A 13,182-nucleotide genomic window follows, 5' to 3' on the forward strand; every position below is an offset into this window, starting at 1 on the left:
TATACAGCACTTGGGTCTCCATTACGGGCAGCAGTACATCCACTTCCAAAATGGCGCTTCAGCATGTGATAGGGAGCCCCGCTACAAGTTTTCAGCTCAGCATGAGGCACACAACCACCGATTCTTTATCCACACATCTCCGGCTTCTCTCTGTATCACTACCCTTTAGATACAAGCTGAATAGAATAGTTTTATCAGGGATAAATCACATTTTATGAGGTTGAAGTCAGGAGCTCCTGAGCAATGCGTCCTGTTGCTTTGGCGGTTAACTCCGCCCCAGATTGTCTTCTTTTTAGTGCACGCGCCAAGAGCCTACTGGGTTTGTCACCAAATTCAAAGTATGTTTGTTGCAGTTGTAGTGCTTTTTTTTTGGTGGTCAATGGAATGGATGTCTTGAATCTCCTTTCTAGCTTGTTGGAGGGCATTATTAGTTGCTCTATCTGTGGGCATCTTTTTATGTTTAATCTCTAAATCTCTGATTTTCATGAGAAGGGTGGTGTAACTGATTTTAAGCTGTTTGGAGTGTAGAGCTTTTTGCTTAATCAGCTCACCCCTCAGTACACTTTTATGTGCTTCCCACACTGTTGGGCCTGGCACCTCCCCCGTGTTATTAAGTTGAAAGTATTCTAATAGCCTTGTCTCTATCTGCAATTTAATCGGTGCATTGTTCAGTAGAAAGTCATCAAATCTCCATATGTATGGTCTGTCTGGTATAGAAGGCCAGTTTAATTTGCATAGAACAGGCGAGTGGTCAGACCACGTCATGGGGAGGATTTGGGAGCTTGTGACCCCCGCAAGTGTAGATTGGTCCGTGAAGAAATAGTCAAGTCTTGTATACACGTTGTGTGGGTGGGAGTAAAAGGTGAAGTCACGTCTGGTAGGATATAGAGTGCGCCACGTATCATGAACCGCGAGTTCTTCCAGTCTGGAGTTGCACTGCCTAATAACTTTTTTGGAAATAGAGGCTGTCATTCTGGACGTGTCTAAAACTGGGTGTAGAGGAAGATTGAAATCACCTCCAAGTATCAATGCCCCTTTACGTAAGTCTAAAATTTTGTTAGTAAGCCTAGACATGAATTTGTTTTGTCCGTGGTTAGGAAAGTAAGCGTTCACTAAGGTGACCAATCTGTTAAATAACAGGCCAACAATAATCAAGAACCGTCCATCTGGGTCTCGTTCTATGTGAATGAGTGAGAAAGGGGCATAGTGTTTAATCATAATTCCTACCCCGTTTCTTTTTGTCGGACCCAAGGCGAAGTATGAGTTTGGGAATTTTGGATTTGTCCAAGTCGGTTCTCTACCCTTACAGAAGTGTTTCTCCTGCATGAAAATGACGTCACAATGTGTTCTAATAGTGTCTCTGATCAGATGTGATCGTTTTTCAGGTATGTTCAGTCCTTTAGTGTTTATGGTCAGAAATGAGAGGGTGTGTGCCCCGTGCGGCTGCATGATGGGAGGGGAGAAAAAAAAAAGGGGGGGGGGAGAAGAGGGGGTAGATGTGTTGAGAGGAGAGGAGTAGTGTAAGGGCTTGGGGTGACGGGAAATAGGGGAGGTAGAGAGTAAAAGTAACAAGGAAGGGATCAAGGAGATTGAGAGTGGGTTATACACAGGGCCCTAACGAAAGGGAGTGTCTGGAAAAGCCAAGATATAAGATGTGCACTTTAGAGTGCTGACAACCTTGGTTCTCCTTACAAAGGGAGTGGGAAAGAAAATGAAAGAGTATCAGAGAAAATGGGATGAGTATCCCTGTGCCTGATAGAGTTAGAGTAAGAAAATAGGAGGTAATGAGAAGGGATATAGCGTATCCAGTAGAAAAAAGAATAGTGCCTGGATAGTACAGGAGGTTAAACTAGGAGGACAATACATGTTATAGTGTCCCATCAAAATATTACAACAGGCAAAACTGATAACCCCCCCCTGTTCCCAACTTAAAACATATATACATTCAGCATTGATACATTCTATTACAGCATAAGACAAATGACATTGAGATGAAGGGAGAAAAAATAAATGAAAACAGCAAAGTTCAGGGGCCCAGTATAGGGTGGATCCTGGGTAATCTGGTTATCCTCCCGTTTTGGTAACTATATGTAACTAGTCCCGAAGGGGTCTTTATGGAGGAAGCTGAAGATAATACGCTACAACATCTATGTTTAATAAAGGTACCAGGGCTTGGGATCAGGAGGTCTCCTAATTCAGCTGTTGAACACCTAGGTGTTACATGAGAGCTCTAGTTCCATATGGGAGTACGGTGAAGTAGAGAGGTGATAGCTAACAGCTTCAATAAGTTGGGCCGCAAGTTTAGAAAAACCTAGAGGTGGGTAAACAAGTGAACAGGTTAGAAAAATAATGCAGCTCACCCAGGATGAGACCCAACTGGGCATTATATAGATCTCATTAGGCATAGTCAACAGGTAGCAAGGGGCTAACCACAGAGCTAGCATTTCTTATCTGTTTTGGCATCTAATATGTTACTAGCACTCTGCTGGGGATGAAAAGATTGGTGCCTAAGTAGTTTAGGGGGCCAGGCAGGAGGGGTGAGTCATATTGCAATATCCTAACAACATATGAAAACAGAGAAGACTGAGGACACCACCCGCTCCCCCTTTAAAACAATAAACGGTTAGCGTAAATACATTCCATAATGATACAGTACAGTAGACATTGAAATAAAGAGAGAAAGAACAGAAATAAAAACCAGAGGGCCTGAAGACCCGTTATAGTATGGTACCCAGGTATCTTAGCTGGTCTCCCATCTCAATGTCTATTTGATGCTAGTCCAGGAGGAGCCTCTAACGAGGAGGTTTTAGGTTAGTAAGCAACACCTCCCATACTGAAGTAGAGATTCCTGAGTCTAGGGCCAAAGGGCCTCAAACTACAGCCGTAGGCTACCATGGTGTAATTAGAAATATTATATTTAAATGAAACTACTGTTAAACAAAGGAGTAGTTGCTTATGGCTCTAATGAGTTGGTCCATAGGAACAGTATAACATGAGAGGGAATAAACAAAAGGACCAGCTAGAGAAATAGTGCAACATAACAAGAGCAATACTTATCTGAATTCTATATAAACCATATTGGGAATGTGCGACTGGTATCAAGGGACTGTCCTATACAGCTTGTGTTATTTGTCCCTACTAGCGTCTGGTGATTTGCAAGCACTCTAATGAGGTTCTTCTTCATCAGGCGTGGGAATGTCCACGTCCAGTATTTTGCAATAATCTGGAAGATCCGCTTGGGTCCTGTACATGGCCTGCTTCCCATTGCGTGTGGCTATGAGGCACACAGGAAATCCCCATTTATATTGAATTTTGTGGCGCTGTAGGACACTGGTAATGAACCTGAGGTCCCTTCTTTTTTGCAGGGTGATGTGGCTCAAGTCCAAGAAGACCTGAATAGGTATGCGAGCATGTGTAAGATCCTTGATGGTGCGAGCTTTTTGAGCAATGGTGTCCTTATCTTTATAGCTTAAAAACTTGATGATAATGTCCCTCGGGGGAGCTTTGGGGGAGGGTTATGGGCGAAGGGCCCGGTGTGCTCTTTCTAGAGGGATATCAGGGGAGCTTGGCGTTCCTTTGATGGTGCGGAATAAGTCTTGTAAATAGCCCTCTATAGCTATATTATTCACTGACTCCGGTACCCCCCTGATACGCAAATTGTTCCTTCTCCCCCTATTATCAAGATCTTCAACTCTGGACATTAGAAATTGAATGTCTCCCTCTTGCTCAAAGGCTCTTTGTGTGTTAGAGTTAGCTTGGGCTTGCAGAGTGTTCTGTTTGTTTTCCAAGGTGTTGACCTGCTGGCTGATTTGTTGGAAGTCTTTCTTTAAATCACCAAACAAAGACCTCATCTCTGTTAGAACGATGTTAATGTCAGCTTTTGAAGAAATTACATTTAAGTCACCCCTAGTTAGAGGTTCTTGGGGTTGCACGTCAGATATTAAACTTGATGTAGTTAATGGTGAAGGGGCCTGCGGTGTGGTTTCAGCAAGTGTTTGGTCAGAGCAGGTGTTGGACATTTTTAGGAAACTGGTCAAGCTGGCGCTTTTAGGGCCTTTTTCACTTTTGTTATGTTTTCTGTTGGACATTGTAAGTAAACGTGCTTAAGCAGAGACAAAATGTACAGGGAGAACACTCTGAAGTTGGGTGCAAGGTGTGTCAATATCTTCTTATGAGCTACGTGCTGCACTTTGTGTAGTAATAGATGTGTCCCACACCGCACCTTTTTATATTCACAAGCTTCTATTTAAACCTGCCTGTGCAGCCCATGTACAGTAGTTCTGCAGTCTTAAAAACTATAGTAACGTAATGTGCTGGGTTTGCTGCACAACTATATAGCGATCCCCTTTGTGTATAGGGATCATCTACAGGCCCCGGTGATACAGAGGGTGGCTAGGTCGCCACGTGTGTGAGGCCCTTATCCAGAATGTGTGCGCCTACAACCACCCGAGCGGGCCTCCCTTTTTACCGGATCTCTGCAGCTCGGGTCCGCCACTTATCACCTCAGTGCACAGGCCGCCGTCTCATGTGTTAAGGCACTGCGTGGACGAAGGACCGCTACGGCTCGCCTGCGTAACCGCTGTGAGTGATGGCCGTCGGGAGGATGCCTGGTGTCTCCTTGACTAGCGGTACGTGTCGGGAAGGTGTTATCCTGGTGGTCAGGTGCGAGGAAGCGGGCACCACTGCGTCTGTAGAGGCGTGTGACAGGTCGATATAGGGAGTAGTATTGTCCGCACGCTGCCCAGTTCAGACAGGCCGCAATCTCCGTGGTAGAAAACCTCTGCTTAATGCTCCTTATGCTGCGGGAATCTCGTGCAGGGATTACTGTCGCTCCTGTACTCCAGTTGGTATAAAGTTTTAGAGGGATCCCTTCATGTTATACAGTTGAAATCAGGCACAGGGCTTAGGAGCCAGAAATTAAGCAGCCATGTCCCTGCGTGGCCAGGCTCCGCCCCCGCTTGATATCTGTTTTATTTCCAAAAATTACAAAGATTTTGGCTTATGGTAGCACACAAATTGCAAATATGATTATCTAGTATCATGTATATAAATGTAGTATTTATTTCTGAGAGTAAAAAGAAATACGGGAAGGGCAGGCTAGACATTAAGCAGTACTGGGTAAAAAATGCCAGGGAGTAACAAATTAACTCATGCCTAGAGGCATTAAGATGTCAATGCCAATTACATAAAATGATGTACATTTAGTACTGTTGGTCCTTATTTGTAATGACACGTTGTCACAAATACCTCATGATTGAGATCCTAAGGGGTTCATTTTCTGTAGTTTTGTGTTAACAGCAGTTGTTTGTTTTTTAAGAAGAACTGTGTTGCTGTGTTTGTGTGCATACGATTTCTTTGATATGCCAGACCCCTCATAAATACTTGGTAATATACACAGAAGAGACCTTTATGGCCCAAACTTTCAGCAGAGGGCATGATAGAACACAGAGCCTCAATCCAGGGACTACACTGGAGTCAGTGATAGGACAGCCCGCTCTGTAAATAAGTGCTTTTATCAGAAATAATGTTTCAGGAACATAAAAAATGCAATATATATGGGGTATGGGATCAAAATACTCCTCACCATATCCCTAAGGTATTGCCTCTCTGTATACATGCACTAGATTTACCTAGCAGAAATTATAATGTGTTCTATCATTTCAGGCAAAGACTTAGAGTTTATTGCCTGTCGTAAAAGATAGGGGGCTTCCTAGCCCCTGCAAAGAGGCAGGGGCAAGCAACCTGATCTCCTAAACATTACATAAAGTTTTGTGTTTTAACATGTAAAGTTGTTCTTCTTACATGGGAGGCTGTATACCAACAGAGTGAGAGACCATCTTTTCCTGCCAATCTACCTGGCACAAATACCAACACTAGTGAAGTATAAAGGTTCTGCTGTTTGCTTGTGTAATTCTATTTGTTAATATCTTTTTATTATTAATGCATTTTGCTAATTTTTCGCATAATAAACCTTCATTTATTAAGCTTTGGCCTTTGTCTAATATTTGAACCATGGTACTGAAAGAGACTGGTAGTATTAAGACTGGTAGTATTAGTACTGTGATTTTAGGTTATTTTTTGCTAAATTGTAATCTGGGATTTCATTTGTAATTTTCTGGGTTTTCCTTAAGATTTTCCATATCATATAATCTTAAGTGGTGGCAGCTAGATATAGTTTTATTTTATTGTGGGTGGCATAAAAGGGGAGTTTTGGGCATTTTTTCTAAGTCTAGCGCAGACTGTTGTTAACCCTTGCACCCACTGAAATAAGTCACATGCTTGCCTGGAGTGGCTAGTCGGTGACACATTAGTGACAGTAGAAAGGGGTCTGATAACCCTTTCTGTGCCAAACAAGTGACTGGCGCAGGGTTGGTTAACCTTGGTCGTCACACACATACATTAATAATATACAAGAATAAAAGCCTTAACACAAACTGCTTGGAACCAGGAAAGGTCTGGATTTCGGCATATTTTGCATTTTGGAATATTTGCATCTGTAAAATGGGACAGTTTGGAGAGGGGATGGAACAAAGTGTAAACAGCAATATCGTATGTCCTTTAGGCACTATGCACATACAGCTTATACATGTAACCTAAAGGTAGATTCTTTCATGTAATTGGCAAGAGTCCATGAGCTAGTGACGTATGGGATATACATTCCTACCAGGAGGGGCAAAGTTTCCCAAACCTCATAAATACACCCCTCACCACACCCACAATTCAGTTTTACAAACTTTGCCTCCTATGGAGGTGGTGAAGTAAGTTTGTGCTAAGATTTCTACGTTGATATGCGCTTCTCAGCATTGTTGAAGCCCGATTCCTCTCAGAGTACAGCGAATGTCAGAGGGACGTGAAGGGAGTATCACTTATTGAATACGATGATTTCCCTAACGTGGGGTCTATTTCATATGTTCTCTGTTATCGGTCGTAGAGATTCATCTCCTACCTCCCTTTTCAGATCGACGATATACTCTCAATTTACCATTACCTCTACTGATAACTGTTTCAGTACTGGTTTGGCTATCTGCTATATGTGGATGGGTGTCTTTGGGTAAGTATGTTTTTATTTCTTAAGACACCTCAGCTATGGTTTGGCACTTTATGCATTTATATAAAGTTCTAAATATATGTATTGTACTTATATTTGCCATGAGTCAGGTTCATGTATTTCCTTCTTCAGACTGTCAGTTTCATGTTTGGGAAATATAAACATCTTTTAAAGAAATTTTTTTCTTACCTGGGGTTTAGGCTTTTTTCAATTGACTACTTCTTGCAAATTGCGGGCGGCATTAGGCCCGCGGGTGCGTCAAATGGTAAACTTTATTGCGTCATTCTTGGCGCGAAAATATTTTTGGTGCAGAAAAATACGTCTATGGCGCAACTTCGTCATTTCCGGCGTCATACTTGGCGCCGAGACCTTTCACACGGTTGCATCATTAGTGACGCAAGTGTGTCATTTCCGGTTATTTTTGGTGCCAAAAAAGTTTAGGTTATGTTTGTGCGTCATACTTGGCGCCAAACTTTTTCATTATTTCAATACCCCATTGATGTTTGTCTCTTGCTTTTTTCTCTATCAGAGGCCTAATTTTGCTTTATATGTTGTCTTTTCTCTTACATTTTGCAAGTTGTCTCAATCTGATCCTGCCTCAGAAGTTTCTGCTGGAACATTGCTGCCTGACATCGGTTCTACCAAAGCTAAGTGCATTTGTTGTAAAATTGTTGAAATTATTTCGCTGAATGTCATTTGTAATAGTTGTCATGAAAAACTTTTACATGCAGATAGTGTATCCAGTTGCAGTTCCTTCAACTTCTAATGTGCATGATATACCTGTAAATTTTAAAGAATTTGTTTCTGATTCTATCTTGAAGGCTTTGTCTGCATTTCCACCTTCTAATAAACGTAAAAGGTCTTTTAAAGCTTCTGAGTTAGTTGATGAAATTTCAATTGACCAACAACATAATAATTTATCCTCTTCTGATGAGGATCTATCTGATACACAAGATCCTTCCTCAGACATTGACACTGACAAATCTACTTATTTATTTAAAATAGAGTATATGCGTTCTTTATTAAAAGAAATGTTAATTACTTTGGATATTGAGGTAACCAGTCCTCTTGACGTTCAGTCTAATAAACGTTTAAATGCTGTTTTTAAACCTCCTGTGGTTTCTCCAGGGGTTTTTCCTATTCCTGAGGCTATTTATGATATGATTTCTAAGGAATGGAATAAGTCAGGTAGTTCTTTTATTCCTTCTTCAAGGTTAAAAAAATTGTATCCTTTACCAGCAAAATCTATAGAGTTTTGGGAAAAAATCCCCAAAGTTGATGGGGCTATTTCTACTCTTGCTAAACCTACCACTATTCCTATAGAAGATAGTACTTCCTTTAAGGATCCTTTAGATAGGAAGCTTGAATCTTATCTAAGGAAGGCCTATTTATATTCAGGTCATCTTCTTAGACCTGCAATTTCTTTGGCTGATGTTGCAGGTGCATCAACTTTCTGGTTGGAGAATTTAGCGCAACAGGAATTAGATTCTGACTTATCTAGCATCATTCACTTTCTGCAATATGCTAATCATTTTATTTGTGATGCCATTTTTGATATTATCAAAATTGATGTTAGATCCATGTCTTTAGCTATATTAGCTAGAAGAGCTTTGTGGCTTAAATCTTGGAATGCTGATATGACATCTAAATCTAGATTACTATCTCTTTCTTTCCAAGGTAATAATTTATTTGGTTCTCAGTTGGATTCTATTATTTCAACTGTCACTGGGGGAAAGGGAGTTTTTCTGCCTCAGGATAAAAAACCTAAGGGTAAATCTAAGGCTTCTAACCATTTTCGTTCCTTTCGTCAGAAAAAGGAACAAAAACTCAATCCTCTCCCCAAGGAATCTGCTTCCAATTGGAAGCCTTCCTCAAATTGGAATAAATCCAAGCCATTTTGGAAACCAAAGTCAGCCCCTAAGTCCGCATGAAGGTGCGGCCCTCATTCCAGCTCAGCTGGTAGGGGGAAGATTAAGGTTTTTCAAGGATATTTGGATAAAATCTGTCCAAAATCAATGGATTCAGAGCATTGTCTCTCAAGGGTATTGAATAGGATTCAGAGTAAGACCTCCTGTGAGAAGATTTTTTCTCTCATGTATCCCAGCAAATCCAGTAAAAGCTCAGGTTTTCCTGAAGTGTGTTTCAGACCTGGAGTCTTCAGGGGTAATCATGCCAGTTCCTCTTCAGGAACAAGGTTTGGGGTTTTATTCAAATCTATACATTGTCCCAAAAAAGGAAAATTTATTCAGACCAGTTCTGGATCTGAAAATTTTGAATCGTTATGTAAGAGTACCAACTTTCAAGATGGTGACTATAAGGACTATTTTGCCTTTTGTTCAGCAAGGACATTATATGTCCACAATAGACATGCAGGATGCATACCTTCATATTCAGATTCATCCAGAACATTATCAGTTTCTGAGATTCTCTTTTCTAGACAAGCATTACCAATTTGTTGCTCTTCCATTTGGCCTAGCAACAGCTCCAATAATCTTCTCAAAGGTTCTGGGTGCCCTACTCTCTGTAATCAGAGAACAGGGTATTGCGGTGTTTCCTTATTTGGATGATATCTTAATACTAGCTCAGTCTTTACGTACTGCAGAATCTCACATGAATCAACTAGTGTTGTTTCTTCGGAAACATGGTTGGAGGATCAATTTACCAAAAAGTTTCTTGATTCCTCAGACAAGGGTCACCTTTTTAGGCTTCCAGATAGATTCAGTGTCCATGACTGTCTCTAACAGACAAGAGACGTTTAAAATTGGTTGCAGCCTGCCGGCACCTTCAGTCTCAGTCATTCCCTTCAGTGGCTATGTGCATGGAAGTTTTAGGTCTCATGACTGCAGCATTGGACGCGATCCCCTTTGCTCATTTTCACATGAGACCTCTACAGCTTTGTATGCTGAACCAATGGTGCAGGGATTATACAAATATATCACAATTAATATCCTTAAATCCCAATCTACGACACTCTCTGACATGGTGGATAGATCACCATCGTTTAGTTCAAGGGTCTTCTTTTGTTCGGCCAACCTGGACTGTGATCACAACAGATGCAACTCTTTCAGGTTGGGGAGCTGTTTGGGGATCTCTTACAGCACAAGGGGTTTGGAAATCTCAAGAGGCGAGATTACCAATAAATATTTTAGAACTCCGTGCAATTCTCAGAGCTCTTCAGTTTTGGCCTCTGTTAAAGAGAGAACCGTTCATTTGTTTTCAGACAGACAATATCACAACAGTGGCATATGTCAATCATCAGGGTGGGACTCACAGTCCCCAAGCTATGAAAGAAGTATCTCGGATACTTGCTTGGGCGGAATCCAGCTCCTGTCTAATCTCTGCGGTACATATCCCAGGTGTAGACAATTGGGAGGCGGATTATCTCAGCCGCCAGACTTTACATCCAGGGGAGTGGTCTCTCCATCCAGATGTATTTTCTCAGATTGTCCAGATGTGGGGTCTTCCAGAGATAGATCTCATGGCCTCTCATCTAAACAAGAAACTTCTCAGATACCTGTCCAGGTCCAGGGATGTACAGACGGAAGCAGTGGATGCGCTGACACTTCCTTGGTGTTATCATCCTGCTTACATTTTCCCGCCTCTAGTTCTCCTTCCAAGAGTGATCTCCAAAATCATCATGGAACAATCATTTGTGCTGCTGCTGGCTCCAGCATGGCCACACAGATTTTGGTATGTGGATCTGGTTCGGATGTCCAGTTGCCCGCCTTGGCCACTTCCGTTACGGCCAGACCTACTATTTCAAGGTCCGTTTTTCCATCAGGATCTCAAATCATTAAATTTGAAGGTATGGAAATTGAACACTTAGTTCTAAGTCATAGAGGATTCTCTGACTCAGTGATTAATACTATGTTACAAGCTTGTAAATCTGTCTCTAGAAAGATTTATTATAGAGTTTGGAAGACTTACATTTCATGGTGTTCTTCTCATAAATTCTCCTGGCATTCTTTTAGAATTCCTAGAATTTTACAGTTTCTTCATGATGGTTTGGATAAGGGTTTGTCTGCAAGTTCCTTGAAAGGACAAATCTCTGATCTTTCTGTTTTATTTCACAGAAAGATTGCTATACTTCCTGATATACACTGTTTTGTACAGGCTTTAGTTCGTATTAAGCCTGTTATTAAATCAATTTCTCCTCCTTGGAGTCTTAATTTGGTTCTGAAAGCTTTACAGGCTTCTCCATTTGAACCTATGCATTCTTTGGTCATTAAACTACTTTCTTGGAAAGTGTTGTTCCTTTTGGCCATCTCTTCTGCTAGAAGAGTTTCTGAGCTATCTGCTCTTACTTGTGAGTCTCCTTTTCTGATTTTTTTATCAGGATAAGGCAGTTTTGCGGACTTCTTTTCAATTTTTACCTAAGGTTGTGAATTCTAACATCATTAGTAGAGAAATTGTTGTCCCTTCCTTGTGTCCTAATCCTAAGAATTCTTTGGAAAGATCCTTACATTCTTTGGATGTGTTAAGAGCTTTGAAATATTATGTGGAAGCTACTAAAGATTTCAGGAAGACTTCCAGTCTATTTGTTTTATTTTCTGTTCCTAGGAAAGGTCAGAAGGCTTCTGCTATTTCCTTGGCTTCTTGGTTGAAACTTTTGATTCATCAAGCTTATTTGGAGTCGGGTCAGGCCCCGCCTCAGAGAATTACAGCTCATTCTACTAGATCAGTCTCCACTTCGTGGGCTTTTAAGAATGAAGCTTCAGTTGTTCAGATTTGCAAAGCGGCAACTTGGTCCTCTTTGCATACATTTACTAAATTCTACCGTTTTGATGTATTTGCTTCTTTCTTCAGGCAGCTGTTTCAGTTTGATTCTTCTGCTTTTGATTTAAGTTTTTTTCTTTCAATTATGAAAATAAACTTATTTTTTGGGTTGTGGATTAATTTTTTCAGCGGAAAATGGCTGTTTTTATTTTATTCCCTCCCTCTCTAGGGACTCTTGAGTGGAGATCCACATCTTGGGTATTGCTATCCCATACGTCACTAGCTCATGGACTCTTGCCAATTACATGAAAGAAAACATAATTTATGTAAGAACTTACCTGATAAATTCATTTCTTTCATATTGGCAAGAGTCCATGAGGTCCACCCTTTTTATGGTGGTTATGATTTTTTGTATAAAGCACAATTATTTCCAAATTTCCTTTGTTGATGCTTTCTACTCCTTTCTTTATCACCCCACTGCTTGGCTATTCGTTAAACTAAATTGTGGGTGTGGTGAGGGGTGTATTTATAGGCATTTTGAGGTTTGGGAAACTTTGCCCCTCCTGGTAGGATTGTATATCCCATACGTCACTAGCTCATGGACTCTTGCCAATATGAAAGAAATTAATTTATCAGGTAAGTTCTTACATAAATTATGTTTTCATAACATGTATAATACATTTGTATAAATAGTACTGTACTGTAACCAGAAAGGTAATATTTGTTGTTTTAAATAAATATAGACTACTGTTTGGATTTTATAATTTTATTATTTGCATTTTAGAACACAAAAACCAAGCCAAAGACACAGGCAGAGAAGAGGTTTGTGACTTACAGGCATGGAAAAATAGTAATGTGTGATTTAAAAAAAAAATATTAATTAAAAAATTTGCATTTTAGAATGTTGGGATTTTGGAATTCCGGATTCAGGGATTTGTACCTGTATTACTATTTTGTTTTATATATTTTTCAGGACCTGCGGGGCAGTGTGTTGAGAATCTGCAAGTTTATAGGAAAGGAACTTAATGATGCAGCTATTGACTCAGTTGTAGAAAATTCCTCTTTCAAAGTCATGAAAGAAAATAAAATGTCCAACTACAGCCTTACCCCACTGGAATACTTGGATCATAGAAAAGGTTCCTTTATGCGAAAAGGTAAACTATCAACTTTATAAACTCGTACATTATGGATTTGCTTTAGAAAACTTACTTTCAAAGTGAAATGTTATATTTTAGGATAATAAAGGAAAGTAAACATTTTGCAATATAGAATGTATCAATGTACAGGTGGCCCTCGGTTTACTCCGGTTCAATTTGCGCTGTTTCAGAATAACAACCTTTTTTTCCAGCCATGTGACTGCTATTGAAAAGCTTTGGAAAGCAAAGTGCACTAATTAAAATAGCCAGTAGGTGGAGCTG

The 13,182-nt window shown here is 40.5% G+C and overlaps 1 protein-coding gene across 1 annotated transcript in view; it reads left to right on the top strand.

Moving 5' to 3' along the window:
• The window catches only part of LOC128638599 (sulfotransferase 2B1), an 89,391-nt gene that overhangs the window by 57,221 nt on the left and 18,988 nt on the right, over nt 1-13,182 (top strand). The window contains exon 6 of the mRNA XM_053690653.1: nt 12,738-12,918. Coding sequence (XP_053546628.1) covers nt 12,738-12,918 — 181 coding nt within the window. The remainder of the gene's footprint in view (nt 1-12,737; nt 12,919-13,182) is intronic.

Source organism: Bombina bombina, chromosome 8 (genome assembly GCF_027579735.1).
Source record: "Bombina bombina isolate aBomBom1 chromosome 8, aBomBom1.pri, whole genome shotgun sequence".
NCBI lineage: Eukaryota > Metazoa > Chordata > Amphibia > Anura > Bombinatoridae > Bombina > Bombina bombina.